The sequence below is a fragment of the Felis catus genome, chromosome E2 (assembly GCF_018350175.1).
Source record: "Felis catus isolate Fca126 chromosome E2, F.catus_Fca126_mat1.0, whole genome shotgun sequence".
NCBI lineage: Eukaryota > Metazoa > Chordata > Mammalia > Carnivora > Felidae > Felis > Felis catus.
The window spans coordinates 17,895,373-17,912,507 of NC_058382.1; the positions used below are offsets into that span (position 1 = coordinate 17,895,373).

At 54.8% G+C, this 17,135-nt stretch overlaps 1 protein-coding gene across 5 annotated transcripts in view; it reads left to right on the forward strand.

Moving 5' to 3' along the window:
* The window catches only part of ATP4A (ATPase H+/K+ transporting subunit alpha), a 96,473-nt gene that overhangs the window by 74,882 nt on the left and 4,456 nt on the right, over positions 1-17,135 (forward strand). For 4 of the 5 annotated variants that reach the window (XM_045046841.1, XM_045046840.1, XM_045046838.1 and 1 more), the window contains 16 exons: positions 5,056-8,197; positions 8,715-8,855; positions 8,942-9,001; positions 9,419-9,622; positions 10,759-10,872; positions 11,101-11,353; positions 11,600-11,868; positions 12,504-12,702; positions 13,089-13,198; positions 13,279-13,413; positions 13,887-14,079; positions 14,852-15,027; positions 16,173-16,309; positions 16,397-16,547; positions 16,641-16,809; positions 16,901-17,055. In XM_045046841.1, coding sequence (XP_044902776.1) covers positions 8,727-8,855; positions 8,942-9,001; positions 9,419-9,622; positions 10,759-10,872; positions 11,101-11,353; positions 11,600-11,868; positions 12,504-12,702; positions 13,089-13,198; positions 13,279-13,413; positions 13,887-14,079; positions 14,852-15,027; positions 16,173-16,309; positions 16,397-16,547; positions 16,641-16,809; positions 16,901-17,055 — 2,454 coding nt within the window. In that variant the 5' untranslated portion in view covers positions 5,056-8,197; positions 8,715-8,726. The remainder of the gene's footprint in view (positions 1-5,055; positions 8,198-8,714; positions 8,856-8,941; positions 9,002-9,418; positions 9,623-10,758; positions 10,873-11,100; positions 11,354-11,599; positions 11,869-12,503; positions 12,703-13,088; positions 13,199-13,278; positions 13,414-13,886; positions 14,080-14,851; positions 15,028-16,172; positions 16,310-16,396; positions 16,548-16,640; positions 16,810-16,900; positions 17,056-17,135) is intronic. The other variant, XM_045046839.1, reaches the window with a different exon arrangement.

A 17,135-nucleotide genomic window follows, 5' to 3' on the forward strand; every position in this document is an offset into this window, starting at 1 on the left:
CCAGCTGATGGGTGGGGATAAAGGTAGGGGGGAAAGGCCAGGGCTGGGAGGCTGGAGCCACTAAGGGAAAGCCCAGGTTCCTGCTCATTACCTGATGAAGGAAGAGTTGTGGTAAGAGAATGGAACGGGCAGCGGCTGGGCCTACAGCAGTTTCTAAAAGTTGAAGTGGTGCTAGTATTTCTATGGAAGGAAGCTAAACAAGAAAGGACGGGACCAGATGCGCTGTCAGCTCCTCCACAACGTATTTAGACTCTCTGTAGGTGTGCATGTATGCGGAGGAGGCTCCGTGCCACTTTCCACACTTAGGATCCCTTCCCTCCCAGGCCTCCACAGCTAGCGTGGACCTCCCAGGCTCCTGAGAGCCCAGGTGGAACCGGGGGGGGGGGGGGGGGGGGCTCTTTCTCTGCTCTAGCTCCTGATTGGCTGGAAGGCCAAGGAGCTCAGCCAAGGAACTTGCTTTGGGCTGATGCCACTGGTTCAGCCCCATCATTTTTTCCCTCTTTTCGTGATTGGCTGACAGTGAACAGGGGGTGTGTCCTGGTTAGTTACACCGTCCTGTTTATGCTGGCTCTGCCCCATTCCTCTGCTCATTATGGACTAGCTGACGGTAGTGGACAGAGACGTTCTTACTGTCTTGATTAGGGTGGTCTAGCCTCACTTCTTGATCCCACCTTTGTAGTTGGCTGGAAGTTGGAAGAAACTTTAACCAAAGAAATCCCATTCCCCCACCACCTACGAATTTTGGCTCCGGGATTGGACGATTGGATCAAGAAGCTTGTACCCCTTGTTAACCTTAAGTATAAAACATCATTTTACCAATGCAAATGGGTTTATTCAGGAAACACAGAGCATTACAATTTGGGACATGCAAACTATGACAAAACCATAGGCAAATCTAGCAAACAAAGGAGAGGACCGTTATTTTATGGAGGAGGAGAAAGTTGGGAGGGGTTGTTTTGAACCAGTCCATTGGAGAAAAGGTGTTTCTCATTGGCTGAGTTGCAGGGGTGGTTGATTTCTTGTAGGAGATGCACTGTGCATCTTTTCCCCCTGGGGCCTGTAGTTGTGATTCTTTCCTGTCGCTGTGGAGGAGTCTCCTGTTGGGGTCTGTAATTGACCTGGAGTGGTACGGTGAGAGAGCTCCCCCTTCTGGCCTAACATTTTAAACGAAGTTTGCCTTCATTAATTTCCACACCTTCATCCCTGGCTTTTGAGCCCCGTTATGAGCTTTTGTATACTTCTCCACCCAAGAATACCTTTTCTAACTCCACTTTTCTCAAGCTGCCCATCCAGGGGTGGGGAGTGCGGTGCTGGCCTGTCCTAGTCACAAAATGCAGCCCTTAAGTCCTCAGGGTTTGTATCTATGTGAGCTTTGTCTTCAACTAGCCCATCCATGCATGCCTTCATTCAGCAGAAAGTGAACCATCTGCTGTGTACTGGGCTCTGTGCTGGGCTCCGGGCACACTCAAGAAGGCAAAACACTGCTGAACCCATCCCCCTTTTAGAAGCTCCCTTTTCTGGTTGCCTCCTGACCCCCCACTGCCCACCCTTTCCTGGTTCTCCTCATACCTCTCAGACTGTGCTTTTATCTTCTTTAATAGCGTGGCTCCCAGAACAAGTCCAGGCCCTGCCCTCTCCTCCTTGCTCTCCTCCCCACCCTTGCCAGAGGCTCTCACCTCCCTTATCTCCCTTTACCCTTTCTGCCCCACAAGGCCCTCATCACACTTCCCCATTGCAGCCTCTCCCGGAAGCTCCAAGACCCCTTATTCCTACACAGGCTTTAGCACTTCCCTAAACCTACCTCTTCTTCCGGTGCCTCACCACCCCCAGGCCAGATACTTCTGGGCCCAGCCCATGTCTCCATAGGAGGTCTCCTTGAGCCTCCCTCCCCCAGTTGCCCCCTCCTCTCCCCAAGGCCCTTCCCCAGCCTCCTGCCCCGGATTCTCATCCCAGTCTTCCCCTGAGCGTCCTCCACATGGCAACTGGGGGCATCTCCTTGAAACTCAATCCTCACGTGCTCCTCTTCTGATCAGACCTCAAATGCCTTCAGCTGCTCCTAGACAAAAAATCCTAACTCCTCCTCCTGGTCCACAACGCCCCACAAGAACCACCCCCTGCCCTCACGTTCTGCTACCCTCCCCTCACTAACCTTATCCAGCCTCTCTGCCTCCCCTCCTTGCTGACCCTCAATATTACCTTGTTCCCAGATCAGGGCCTTTGTTCTCCTGTTCCTTCTCCTAGATTACTCCTGGCGTCTCCTCATCCTTAGGACCTTAAGGACCTCAGAGACCCCTCTGTGATACCCAGTCTAATTCAGCATCGTCCCCTCTGCCTCCCTCCTTAGTACCCTGTTATTTTGCTTCATATTCTTCTCCCAGTTTGCCAGTAAATACTCATTTGCCTGATTACTTAGTAATGCTGCCCCTCCTGCTGGGGTGTGAGCAGGACCGTGACTGTTTATTTCACTGCAAATCCCAGTGCTTGGCACCTAGTAGGTGCTCAATAAATATCCCATAAATCATCAAGCAGAGTATAGTTTTAATGTGAGGCCTCTCTGTGAAATGGTGTCTGCTGTGATCCTGTGTGTTCACACAGGAAGACTTTCTAGCCAGGCTGCTTGGGTTCGAATCCTGCCTCTGCCACTTCCTAGCTGTGTGACCTTGGGCAAGTCATAGAACCTCTCTGGGCCTCAGTTTCTTCACAGGAAAATAGAGATAAGCACAGTACCTTCCTCATAAGGTTGTTCTGGGATGAAATGAGCTCACACAAGCGCTTACAGCAGGGCTAGGGCAGTGAGCTCTCAACGAGTGTCACTGTTGCCCTGGGCTTCCTGTCATTGTGTCTGTTTGAGTCTGCCCCTCTGCTTTATGTTGGGGTAGCATGTCTTTGGCGGACAAAGAACAGCATCCCAAGGCAGGACCATGTGTCCATGTTAGTATTTGTGGCTAGGATTGCTGCCACATACATGTCTCTGGGACCCTGAGATTTATTTTATTTCTTTCAACAAAAGTTTATTGAGTGCCTATTTGCTGTTTCCCATCAGTCAAAACAAAACATGGGTGCCTGGGTGGCTCATTGGGTTAAGCAGCTGACTCTTGATTTTGGCTCAGGTTGTGATCTCAGAATTGTGAGATCGAGCCCCGCCCCAGGCTCCACTGGAGTCTGGTTAAGATTCTATCCCTCTCCCTGTACCCACTCCCACTTGCAGCTCTCTCTCTAAAACAAACAAACAAACAAACAAACAAACAAACAAACAAACATCCCTGCCCTCATGGAGTTCACATTCTATCAGGGGGATTCAGAAAACACACAAGAAACACAATAGATAAGAGCAATTACATAGTATGTGAGAAGGTAACTGAGACAGAGGTGCAGGGGGACCACAGGTCATAGTTTTAATTCAGCTAGTCAAGGAGCTCACACTGGGAAGGTAACATTTGGTTTTTTTTTTTTTTTAAGTATCTTTTTTTTTTTAACCTTTATTTATTTTTGAGGCAGAGAGAGACAGAGCATGAACAGGGGAGGGTCAGAGAAAGAGGGAGACACAGAATCTGAAACAGGCTCCAGGCTCTGAGCGGTCAGCACAGAGCCCGACGCGGGGCTCGAACCCACAGACTGTGAGATCATGACCTGAGCCGAAGTCGGACACTTAACCGACTGAGCCACCCAGGCGCCCCTGGGAAGGTAACATTTGTGCAAAGACCTGATGGAGGGAGAGAGGGAGCCATGTAGGTGTTGGAGGAAGAGCATTCCCAGAGGAGGAAAAGGGCACATGCTAAGGCAGGAGGCAGGAGGCTGTCTGCTGTGTCTGAGGCACAGCAGGGAGTCAGTGTGGCTGGAGTGGGGGAAGCAGAGGTCTGGGAGGCCACAGGCCGGATCGTTGGCCTTGGGCACCATTGTGCGGACTTTGCTTTCAAGAGTCAGGTGGATCTACTGAAGGGTTCAGCCAGAAGAGCCCAGACCTCAGGGTTCACGGGCTCCCTCTGGCTGTGGGTGGGGAGCAGACTGCAGCGGGCCAGGGATGGGAGCAGGGAGACTGGGAGGGAGGCGGCTCTGATGTCCAGGCAGGAAGGAATGGAGATGGAACCAGCATGGGAGCGGAGTAGGGAGACATGGTTGGATTCTGGATGTGATTTTAAGATCCCAGATAAGGACAGCTTGGCAGTTTCCTGAGGATGGTCAACCTTCCCACATCTGGACGAAAGTGGGAGAGGAGCAGATCACGGGAGATGTGGCTGCCAGCTTAGCCAGGCTGGGGCCAGACCTTGTCTCTGCCAAACCCATTGTGGCTCCTATACCAGCTTGAAAGGGAGCAAGAAGCAAGGTTCTCTGCCTGCTCTGCCCCTCTCGTCAGTCTTCCCAAGGCCTGGAGATGGTGGGGGTGGGGGGGGGAAGGGTGACCTGCCCATGAGGCGAAGGACATTGCTGAATCCACTATCTTATCTGAGAGACCAAACACAGACCAAACGTCACGGTCACAGTGAGTTCTTTCACTCAGTAAACACTCCCTGCGCTGGGTGATACAGGGCACAAGGCAGTGACTGAGACTTCGTGGATCCTGTTCTCATGAGGCAGGGGGGAAATGAGACCGGCCGAGAGTGGCCAGGCTTGTGATGGAGGAATTATGGGCCAGAGGGGTCAGGGCTGGGATGGGGAAGCCCAGGGGCCTGTGGGAGCCCAGGGAGGTACTTGATCCAGCTGGCAGGTGGTCCAAGGAGGTTCCCTAGAGGAAAGGACATCTGTGCCGGAGCACAAAAGACAAGTAGCTGAATGTGGGGAGGGTGTAGGGGGAGTGTTTCCGGTGGAGGAAGCTTCAGGTGCCAAGATGTTGAAATGACAATTTTGGTAAACAGAGGGGCTGCGTGGGCTGCATCCCAAAGCTTGACAGGGGAAGGCATGTGGGAAGGAGGCGCAGCCAGGGGTCTGAGCCCATCAGGACTTGTAGGGTGCTGAGTTCCTAAGAGTGTGTGTGGTCATGATTCCAGGAGACCCCCTAAAACCCACTCCACATTCACCATCCATTTAAAAGTCTATCCTCTGCCCTCTCTTTCTCAGGGGGAAAAAAAAAATCACTTCTGACCATTAATTGTTCTTGAAGAAGTCTCCAGTGATCTGTGTGTCTCCGGCTCCAAGAAATCTTGCACCTACTGTGTTCAGTAGATGGTGTCACACTTACAACCTTCTTGTGAGACGTCTTTGCCCCCAAGTTGTGCCGGGAGGTGCCCATCAGACTGAGATAGACTCCACTCCGGGTCCCAACAGCACGCCTCCTGCTTTACCCAGATCCTGCCTGTGGGCCACAGCCTGTGTCCCCCAGAGACAGGGTCAGAGTCGTTTGGATGCACAATGAAAGAATAAAAAGACTCCCACAAGACACAGACCTGGAGTGACGCCAGGGGCAGGGGGGGCAGTGAAAGTATTTAACTGTGGACATGGCCAGACACTGAACAGTTGGAACGGACAAGGCCATGGGGCTGGGCCAGCAGCCTCTTTAAGTGGCCGGCTGCGGATGTGGTGGGGGCTCAGGCGGTGACTGTGTTTTCATTACCGAGTGCCAGCTGTGCCTGTGACAGCGTTTTGCGTGGAAAATAAAGAGATCATAGAATAGCCCTCTGGTCATTCCCTAAGCCTCTGGATATCCTCCAAATGTCTACCCCGGTCCAGATCACTTAAAGGCTCATAAATGAGGCCCATCCTGCCACGACGCTCTGAGATGGGCGTGTATCACTGCTGTGTTCCTGCTAAAAGTACATGATCTGAATCTAATCATGGGGAACCGTCGGCCAAGCCAAACTGAGGGAAATTCTACAAAATAACGGACTGATACTTTTCTGAAATGGCAAGGTCTGGAAAGACAAGGAAAGAGTAAAGAAATGTCACAGATTGGAGGAGACTGAGGAGACACGGCAACTAAAAATGTCAAGTGTGATCCCGGACCACGAAAAGGACATGAGAGGGAAAATAGGAAATTTACATACGTTCCCTAGATTAGCTCATAATGTCATGTCAGTGTGAACGTCCTGCATCTGACCGTTGGACCACGGTCATGTAAGAGAGTGTCCATATTCGTGGGAGACACGTGCCTACATGTTCACGGATAAACGAGCATCCTGTCTCCAAGTTACTCTCAAGTGGTTCAGCCCAAGCTTAAAAAAAAATCTATTCTCTCTCGCTCTCACTGTCTCTGTGTGTCATCTATCATTCCTCTAGAAACCACCAACTGATAAGATCATTCCATTTAGCTGAAAGGTAGGCAGGTATTCATTTTCTCCCTGTAACGTGTGGGTCTGAAATATTTAAAAATAAAACATTGAAAAGGAACATAGTAAAACTAAGAAATGAAAATAAAGGGACAAGTGGAACAGAGACTAGAGGAAGACAGTCCCTGATTATGACAGAGGTCTGCACGTGTCGGGGGTCAGCCATCTGCTGCCAGTGATTGTGCCTTGGGCTCTCCACCTGTGACTTAGGTTGTGGTGGTCCTGAACCATATTTGCCCCAGGCTCTGGATGCTCTCGGAGGTAGGGGGCTGGTGGGCAGGGCGGAAGGGCTAGAGAGAGCAAGGGGAACCAAGGAATTCCCAGTGACTGAGACTTCCTGAGGGCCTGCCCAATACTCCGTTTTTGCTAATGAATATTCCACATCCAACAGTGTCTTCTGACCATCTACTGTGTGTCTGAGGACACTGTTCTGGGTGCTGTGTGTATAGCAGCAAACACAACCAAGTCCCAGTCTTCCTTCTCGTGTGACAAGATCAACAGCAAACAAATGAGAATAAAATACAGTGTCAGGTTGGGACAAGGGGTGTGAGTAAAGCAGTGTCAAGGGCATGGAGCCTGATCAGGGTGAAATATTGGAAGGACTATCTGAAGAGATGACATTTGAACTGAGACCTGACGGTGAGAAAGAATCATGCAGATTTCTAAAGAAGAGAGCATCAGGCAGAAGGATCTGCAAGTGCAAAGGCCCTGGGGCAGGAATGACCTTGGCCTGTACAAAGTGCAGCAAGAAGGCCAGTGCCTGTTGAACCGTAGTAGAAACTGAGCCAGGTGAGGTGAGCCAGGGCAAGATCTGTCAGGAATGACTTGAGAGTTTATTATGAGCGAGAAGGGAAACCCCTGGAGAGTTGTGAGCAGAGGAGCGACGTGACACAAAGTGCTTCACATGTGTGGTTCAGAGAGCTGAAGCCCCCAGTGCAAGCAGACTCATTGTAAGGGCACTCAGTGTGACTTCACCCCACCAGTCTCCTCTCTGGGGGTCCCCTGTAGCAGGAGATGGGATGACCAGCTGGGTGGGTATGGGGAGGAGGTTGGGCTGCTCAACAGCTTAAACTTTCCCAGGTGACCTGCCTCAGGAGAAAAGGACGTCGCCAGAGCAATTATCTTATCAGATATACCCGTGCCTGGCCTGAGATACACGTCCGTGCTGTGAGGCCAAGCATGAGATATCAAGAACCTGCCATTCCAGCAGTCCACATCCTCACTGCTGCCCACAGGGGTGCCCGCCCGGGGGACCTCAAACCTGGCACCAAAACCAAGATCGAGCCGGGATCCTTGGAGACGTCTTTTCCCCACTCTGTTCCTTGGTTTCCCCACGCGGGCAGGTTGGAGTGGAGATGGGAGCACCTGTAATGGCTACGGCTGGATGTGTGGGGCACCTCCGGGACCCCCTTGAACCTCTCCAGGCCTTGGTTTCCCCTGTGCACAACGGGAATGTTAATGCCGCCCGCACGGGGGTTTGTTGCAGGGACCCCCAAGGTCACATGTGTGCAGGGCCTGGCTCACACTTGCCGCCGACTGCTGATGTGAACTGTGGGCTTCTTCACTGGTGGTCCCATACGAGAGCCAGGCTCCGGGGTCAGACCTGGGCTGGAATCCTGCCCCTGGTACTTAGTCATCACAGCCTTAGACCAAGTCCTTAACCTCTCTGTGCCTTGGGTTCTTCATCTGTACAATGGCGGCCAATAAGAGAACATAACTTTATAGGGTGAGGAGCTAGTGAAACATTCACACAAAGCACACTGGGCAGAGCCAGAACCAGGAAGTCCTCCCTAAACGACAGCTATTACAGCAACCATTGTGAGCGCGCTCCCCCTCCAGGAGTCAGGCATGGGCAGTGTGGCCTGGAAGAGGACCCTGCAGCCAGCCCACCTGGTTCTGAGTCCTGACCCTTCCACGTCCGAGCTTGCGGACAACAGGCAAGTGACTTAACCATCCCGTGCCTCAGTTTCCCCATCTCTGTGGTAGGGAGAGGAAAGAATAGTACTCATCTCAAAGGGATGTTGTGAGGTTACATTAGTTAATACAGGAAAGCCCTGAGCCCGGTGCTTGGCACATGATGAACACCGTATGTTTGCTGTTCTTGTAGTTACGATGGACATCCTCAGTGGTCCCCTGATCTCAGTGGCAGGTTGAGATGGGTCTGGGCAGGTTGGGGCAGCTCAGTAGGTAATACCTGAGCTGCTTAGGCCTGGAGGTCACCCCAAGGAGCCCCACAATCAGCTGTAATTGGGGCAGTCTTGCTCCACCTCCTCCCTCCCTGGGTATATCAGGGCCAGTCCAGACCCCAGGCTCTGTCTCGGCAAAGGAGGGTGGCTGCACCAGGCACTATGGGGAAGGCAGTGAGTGGGGCCCGGAGTCAGGGGTCGGGAGGCTGGAGGCTGGAGGCAGGAGTTTCAGTGGGATCTGATGCCTCCCCGCTCCTCTCATCCCCAGGAGAATTACGAGATGTACTCAGTAGAGCTGGGTCCTGGCCCTGGTGGGGACATGGCAGCCAAGATGAGCAAGAAGAAGGCAGGCAGTAAAGGAGGCAAGAGGAAGGAGAAGCTGGAGAACATGAAGAAGGAGATGGAGATTGTGAGCAGGGGGCGAGGGGGCTGGGTGGGGGGCAGGGGTGCGGCCGGTGAGAGCTGGACAGTGACTGTCCTGCCCCCACCACGCAGAACGACCACCAGCTGTCAGTCGCGGAGCTGGAACAGAAATACCAGACCAGTGCGACCAAGGTGAGCTGGGCGCAGAGGGAGGGGTGCGCGCAGAGAAGGGGAGAGAGGGAGAGAGGGAGAGGAGGAAAAGGGAGAAATGCATGAGAGAGAAAGGGCCAAATAGAGAGAGGGATGGAGTGGGAGAAGCAAATAAAAAGAGGCAGAGAGGCAGAGACAGAGAGAGACAAAGAGGCAGATGAGAGAGAGAAGCAGAGCAGAGACAACAGGAAGAGAGAACCAGGCAGGAAAATTGAGAGAGACTCGGTGGAGGGCAGGGGGAAGGGGCAGGACAGAGGCAAGGATGACACAGAAACGAAGAGGCACAAGACAGAGGGGAGAAGAGGGGAAAGAGACAGACAGAAGAGCTACCCCCACCAAGGAGCGTGTGGTGAGACGAAAGCCCTTGGAAGCCACTGCGACCACCTGCCCTGTCCCCAGGGCCTGACTGCCAGCCTGGCCGCGGATCTGCTGCTGCGGGATGGGCCCAATGCCCTGCGGCCGCCGCGTGGTACCCCTGAGTATGTCAAGTTCGCCCGGCAGCTGGCCGGTGGTCTGCAGTGCCTCATGTGGGTGGCTGCTGCCATCTGTCTCATTGCCTTTGCCATCCAGGCCAGTGAGGGGGACCTCACCACCGACGACAATGTGAGTAGCAGCTGCTGTGGGCAGACGCGGGACACAGGGAACTGGAGGATAGAGAACATTGAGCATGGACTCAGGACGCGAGGGATACAGGATGGGGACACAGACACGTGGAAATGCAGTTCCAAGACATAAGTCACGGGGGGCAAGAGGAGGGGGAGATGAACGATACTGGGATATGGGGCAGACCCGATGACACAGGTCACAGGGGACACAGAGAATGTATCTCAGATATGGAGGACACGGGTGGGGATACAATACTTAAGATATGCAACTTGGGAAACAGAAGACACAGGACAGACCAAGGGCACAAGGGACATGGGACTCAGACATGGGACACAGGGCATAGGGACATAGGGGACAGAAGACTCAGGACACAGTGCCTAGAGAGACATGAAGCAGACAAGGAAGCACAGAGACAGAGAATATTGAAATGTGGGACAAGAGGACATTGGATATATGACAGGGGTCAGAACAAGAGACGTGGGAACTTAGGGACGTGTGGCATTGACAGGGATTTGAAAGTCATAGGACATGTGCCACCAGATGGGGACTTAGAGGTACACAGACATGGGGAGACGTTGGACATAGGGACTTGGAATTTGGAACATGATCGTGGAGTCCACAGAATATGAAGCATAAGATCGACAGCATACTAACATGGAAATGGGGACAGGAGGGTGCACTTTGGGGCACAGGGCACATAGAGGTGGCACACAGATTATGAAAACACAGAACACGAAACTTGTAAGGGACTATAGGGCATGAGAACATGAGGGGACAGAGGACAGCAGACATGTGGAATGCAGGACTCAAAAGGACGCAGGAAAGGATGCATGGTGACACAGGGCACAAGTCGTAGGATATGGGGACATGGGGGATGTAGGGTTCAGGACCCAGAGAATATGGGATATAGGTACACGACACTGGGAATACAGGGAGGCTGAATGTGGGACGTGGAGAACACAGGGACAGGGAACACAGGCCACGGGGAACAGTGCATGTGGTGGCTAGTAAAGCAGGGAAAACCACAGGGGTGACCCCAAGAACACCGGGGGACAGGGAGCAGGCGGGCGCCCCCGCGCAGGGATCTTCCGGCCCCTTCTCATCAGCCTGGCCCCCTTCCTGCCTCTACCCAGCTGTACCTGGCACTGGCCCTCATCGCCGTGGTCGTGGTCACCGGCTGCTTTGGCTACTACCAGGAGTTTAAGAGCACCAACATCATTGCCAGCTTCAAGAACCTCGTGCCCCAGGTGGGTCCCCATTCAGTTCCCTGTGTGCACTCGGGCGGGCGCAGGGAGGCTCCCGGCGTCTGTCTGTGTGGGCCTTCCCACCAGGCCCAACCTGCTCCCAGCCTGTAGCCTCCCGCTCCGCCCATAGGTCCTCCACAGCTCCCTCTTTGCATCTCCCCACCTTCCCCTGCACTCAGTGGCCTCCACCCCCACCCCTGCCCACCTCAACCCGGTGCCCCTGCCCCACAGCAAGCAACTGTGATCCGAGATGGGGACAAGTTCCAGATCAATGCAGACCAGCTTGTGGTGGGCGACCTGGTGGAGATGAAAGGCGGGGACCGGGTGCCAGCGGACATCAGGATCCTCCAGGCCCAGGGCTGCAAGGTGGACAACTCCTCGCTGACTGGAGAGTCTGAGCCGCAGACCCGCTCGCCCGAATGTACACACGAGAGCCCCCTGGAGACCCGCAACATCGCCTTCTTCTCCACCATGTGCCTTGAAGGTCTGTGAGGCCCCACCCGCCCCCCCCCGGCTGACCACGCTGCCTCCACACTCCCCACGGCTGCCTCCACTCCCCTTCTCCTGCCGTGTATGAAGCCACACTGCCTGCCCACCTCACGTGACCACCCCCTCTTCGGGGCATCCTGCCCCTCTATCTCCCATGACTTCCCCTTCTGCAGTTCACACTGTGTGCACACTCCCATTGCTGCCCACCTGCCCCTGAGGCGCCCTCTTGGCCCCACTGCAGGCACGGCACAGGGCCTGGTGGTGAACACAGGTGACCGCACCATCATTGGGCGCATTGCATCGCTGGCATCGGGGGTAGAAAATGAGAAGACCCCCATCGCTATTGAAATCGAACATTTCGTGGACATCATCGCAGGCCTGGCCATCCTCTTCGGCGCCACATTTTTTGTGGTGGCCATGTGCATTGGCTACACCTTCCTGCGGGCCATGGTCTTCTTCATGGCCATTGTGGTAGCCTACGTGCCCGAGGGGCTGCTGGCCACTGTCACGGTGAGTTGGGGAGACAGAAAAGAGGTGCAGAGAGCTGAGAGGCTCGTCCATCTGTGTGTTCATTCATCCAGGGTTGCCTCCATCGTCTCCCTATTTGTCCTACCACCCCCTCACTTCCCACCCACACACCTTCCCATCAACCATCCTCCCCACCCCCTGTCTCTCCATCTATCCATCCATTCAGCAAACACTCACCAACGTTAGTCTGGGCCATACCCTATACCAAACACTGAGGACTCACAGATGAACAGGACGCATCCTTGACAGGAGGAGGCTGAGGTCCAGTGTGGGCAGCCCTCAACAGTTAGCACCCAGTCTAAGACCAGCCCCAGAGGAGGTTCAGAGGATGTCTGCTTTCTCAGTTTGGTTGTGTTGATAAGAGAACCTACAGAACCTCAGCCTGGGCAGCTTAGAGAGGGGCCTAGTTATGTCTGTCCGGGCAGATTGGGGAGGTGTCCCAAGTGGAGGAAAGCACAGGATGGAAAAAACAGAGGCAAGAGAAGCATGGGTTTTGCCGAGGAATGCTGTGTACACAGTACTGTGGCTGGGATGCAGGCTCCCCGTGCTGTGAGAGAAGGGAAGGACTAGAAGCAAGGATGGGGCTCCCTACCTGCGCTTCTCACCCCTTCTCCCAGGTCTGCCTGTCCCTGACAGCCAAGCGACTGGCCAGCAAGAACTGTGTCGTCAAGAACCTGGAAGCAGTGGAGACACTGGGTTCCACATCAGTGATCTGCTCTGACAAGACAGGGACCCTCACTCAGAACCGCATGACTGTGTCCCATCTCTGGTTTGACAACCACATCCACTCGGCTGACACTACGGAAGACCAGTCAGGTGTGGGAGTGGAACGAGATGGGGCTGGGGCAGGATCTGGTAGACGCTTGAGACCTGGAAGGGAGCTCTGAGGTTACTGAAGGGAGTCTGGGGAGGGATCTGCATTAATGGAGTGGGGCTCCATCCCGATCGGGACAAGGGTCTGTGAAGCTTTAGGTCTGCAAAGGGGCTTGGTATTGGGTCTCCTAGGAAACTCAGTACTGGATCTGGAGAGAAGGCTCTGTCCTGGGGTATGAGGAGGGGTTTGGGTCCCACCCAGGTCTGGGAGGTGACCCTGTCCTGAATCTAGAGAGAGGGACTCGGTTCTGGTATGGGAGAGCGCTGCGCCGGGTCTGGGGCCCGCGAGGAGTCTCCTCGCGGCCCCAGCCTGGACGCCTGGCCTGCAGGGCAGACGTTTGACCAGTCCTCGGAGACGTGGCGGGCGCTATGCCGCGTGCTAACGCTGTGCAACCGCGCTGCCTTCAAGTCGGGCCAGGACGCGGTGCCGGTGCCCAAGGTGAGACCATAGGGTACTCCGGGGGATCCCGGGAGCCTGGTGCAGCCAGGCTCGCCCCTGACACCCGCCGCCGCTTCCAGCGCATCGTGATCGGGGACGCGTCCGAGACTGCGCTGCTCAAGTTCTCGGAGCTGACCCTAGGCAACGCCATGGGCTACCGTGAGCGCTTCCCCAAAGTCTGCGAGATCCCCTTCAACTCCACCAACAAGTTCCAGGTGTGCGCCCGGTCCCGCCCAGACCCCCTCCCACAGGGAGGACCCCGCCCATCTCAGGCCCCACCCACACTCAGGGCTGGCCTACCGCAGGGTTTCTCTCTTAGTTCCCGCCCCCTTCCTAGCCAAGCCCCGCCCACAACCACTTCTCCCCGCCCCCCCCCCCCCCCCAGCCCCTTAGCTGGGGGCTCACGGTCAGCTCTCAGGCCTTCCGTGGGGGTAGCTCGCAGTCCAAATTCCGTCCCAGACCAACTCCGACCCAAATTCTATCCATTCTCTGCGCTCAGGCTCCTTACTGCGTCCCTAACCCTCAGCCTCTACGAAAGACCTGTCCGGCACGCTAGCCCCTCACCCCCAGCCAAGCTGCACCCTCCAAAGGTTCCTCCGGCTGCGCCCCAGCGCGGTCAACCCCGCCGTTCTCCCAAGTCCCGCCCCCTTGTCCTGGTCCTTAACACCGTCCCTTTCCTTGCCCGAAGCTGTCCATCCACACACTGGAGGACCCGCGGGACCCCCGGCACGTGCTGGTGATGAAGGGCGCCCCTGAGCGCGTGTTGGAACGCTGTAGCTCCATCCTCATCAAGGGCCAGGAGCTGCCGCTGGACGAGCAGTGGCGGGAGGCTTTCCAGACTGCCTACCTTAGCCTGGGAGGCCTAGGTGAACGCGTGCTTGGTGAGACCCCCAGGGCTCGGTGAGACCCCCACAGTAGATGGTAAACCAATCTGTGAGGAGGAGCTAGCACAGACCCTGCCCAATCTTCCCTGCCCAACCTTCCCCACCCAGCCCTGACCATGACCTTTCCCATCCCTGGCTCACAGCTGACCTGCCCAAGTGCACACATTCATCTTTGACTTTCCCTGTCTCAGTCCTGACCCTTGTCCATCCTCAGTTTCTATCTTGACCCAGCTCCTTCCCACCTGTCTTCCCTGGGACCTTCCCATTCCTGACCTGACATCCCTTGATTTTTCCCAGCTCTTGCCCCAACCTTGACCTGCTTTCACATCCACCTGTCAGTGTCCTCCTCTTGACCCTTTGACCTCCCATCCTTGCCTCAACTCAAGACTCCCCAATCCTTGTCCTGACCTCTGATCTCCCTCAACATTTTGTCCCGATTCCTAAATTTCCCTAACCCCTGCCTCAACCCTGGAAGACACAAACCTGTGGTTCAATCCTGGATCATTGATCCTACTTGTGTGGGACCGCTGGCAAGAAATGCCCCTCTCTAGGCCTCAGTTTCCTTATCTGCAACATAAGCATGCTAACAGTCTCACAGGTGGGTTGTAATAATAGACTCACATCACGTGAATGAAGTATTCAGCCATCTGATGATGGCCAGGCATCTGTAGGTGCTTGGTACAAGGAGCCTTGTTATTTTACTCATCACCTGGCTTTGCTAGAGAAGGGCTTCCTGGACCCCTCTCTGACTCCCCTGTTTTCTGGTCAGGATTCTGCCAGCTCTACCTGAGTGAGAAGGACTACCCTCCCGGCTACGCCTTCGATGTGGAGGCCATGAACTTTCCAACTAGTGGCCTGTGCTTTGCGGGACTTGTATCCATGATAGATCCGCCCCGGGCCACCGTCCCTGATGCTGTGCTCAAGTGCCGCACAGCAGGCATCCGGGTATGCAACCAGGAAGGGGAGCAGGCAGGGGTGAGCACAGAAGTTAGCAGTATTTGGGGGTGACAAACCCTGTGACAGAGAACTACCTGAAAGTGGTTTGAACCAAAAAAAGAATATATTGATTCATGAAACTGAAAAGTTCTGGGGAATGAAGCTTCAGGTACAGCTGGGTCTAGGAGTTCAGTGTCATTAGGAATTTGCCTTTCTCCATGTCTTGGCTCTACTTCTCTCTCTGATGGCCTTATTCTCAAGCAGTCCCTCCATTTTGGTCGACAAAGATGACCACCCCCCAGCAGCTCCAACCGACATCCCACCTGTTTAGCCACCCCATAGAAAAAGAGTGCCTCTTTTGCTGTTGTCCCGGATTGGGTCACATGTTCCTCCCTGAACCAGTCACTGTGGCGAGGGGTGGAATGCCTCGGTTGGCTAGGTCTGGGCTTACTTGCCCATTCTTGGCTAGAGACCTCACTTCAACTCTGGGGGAGGGGGATGGTTCCTGAAAGACAAATCAAGAGTTGGGGAGCCAAGACTGAGCAAGCAACAGCCGTGTCCTTCTCATGGTCTCTAAGACCCAGTCCCTAGAAGAGCTTGGCCCTGTTACCTTTCTAAGCTTATTGCTTAGCCACCCCCCTGCTTCACTTCTTTGTTTACCGCTTTCCAGTCATGCTGGTCTTCCCTCTACTCCTCCAACAGTTCAGGCATGTTCGCACCCCAGGGTCTTTGCATTGCCTGTTCCTGCTGTCACGAACACTCTTCCCTCAGTTCTACGTGTGGCCAATTCTCTCACCTCTTTCAGACCTCTGCTCAGATGTCACTTTCTCAATGAGGCTTTCCCTGGACACACTTAAAATTGACACCACTTTTTCCACCCAACGTTTGCCATCCCCTTTACCCAGGTTAACTTTTCCCCTCTCCTAACATGCTGTATCATTCACTCCTTTACTTTATTTTCTGTCTCCCACACTAGAGTGCCAACTCCACAAGAACAGAGATTTTTGTCTGTCTGCTTTGTCCCTGACATTTTCCAGGCACACAACAGGTGGTCACGACTGGTCGAATAAGTGAATGTAGATGTCCACCAGGGAGGATGAGGAGAGTGGGCTGATCTGAAGGCAACAAGGGTCTGACGGTCCCCTCCCCAACAGGTGATCATGGTGACGGGTGACCACCCCATCACAGCCAAGGCCATTGCAGCCAGCGTGGGTATCATTTCAGAAGGCAGCGAGACAGTGGAGGACATCGCTGCCCGCCTCCGCGTGCCTCTGGACCAAGTTAATAAGAAGTAAGCCCCTTCTGCCCACCCCCCGTGGTTCTCTCCACACCCCAGGCAGACTGAGGCCCTGGTGATGCCCTCCTACCTCCTTCCCAGGGATGCCCGTGCCTGCGTCATCAATGGCATGCAGCTGAAGGACATGGACCCGTCTGAGCTGGTGGAGGCACTGCGTACTCACCCCGAGATGGTGTTTGCTCGCACCAGTCCCCAGCAGAAGCTGGTGATTGTGGAGAGCTGCCAGCGACTGGTACGACTCTGCCGAGGAAGGCGGCCCGTGGGCTGGGCTGGCCCTGGGTTGGCCTCTCACTGACCACCCCTTACCCGCACCCACTCCCTGCAGGGTGCAATCGTGGCTGTGACAGGGGATGGCGTGAACGACTCCCCAGCCCTGAAGAAGGCAGACATCGGCGTGGCCATGGGCATTGCTGGCTCGGATGCTGCCAAAAATGCGGCTGACATGATCCTGCTGGATGACAACTTTGCCTCCATTGTGACGGGCGTGGAGCAGGGTCCGAGCTGGGCTGGAGACTGGGGGAGGCAGTGTGGGCACAGGAGGAACTGGGCAGCGAGGAGTCTGAGATGTCTTCTGTAACCCCACAGGCCGGCTGATCTTTGATAACCTGAAAAAGTCCATCGCCTACACATTGACCAAGAACATTCCAGAGCTGACACCGTACCTCATTTACATTACTGTCAGTGTGCCCCTGCCCCTCGGCTGCATCACCATCCTCTTCATAGAACTCTGCACTGACATCGTGAGTCTACAGCCCCAACGCTCCCACCCGTGCAGTGCCCACGGACAGACACTCTTGGACACAATGATACAGACGTGTGT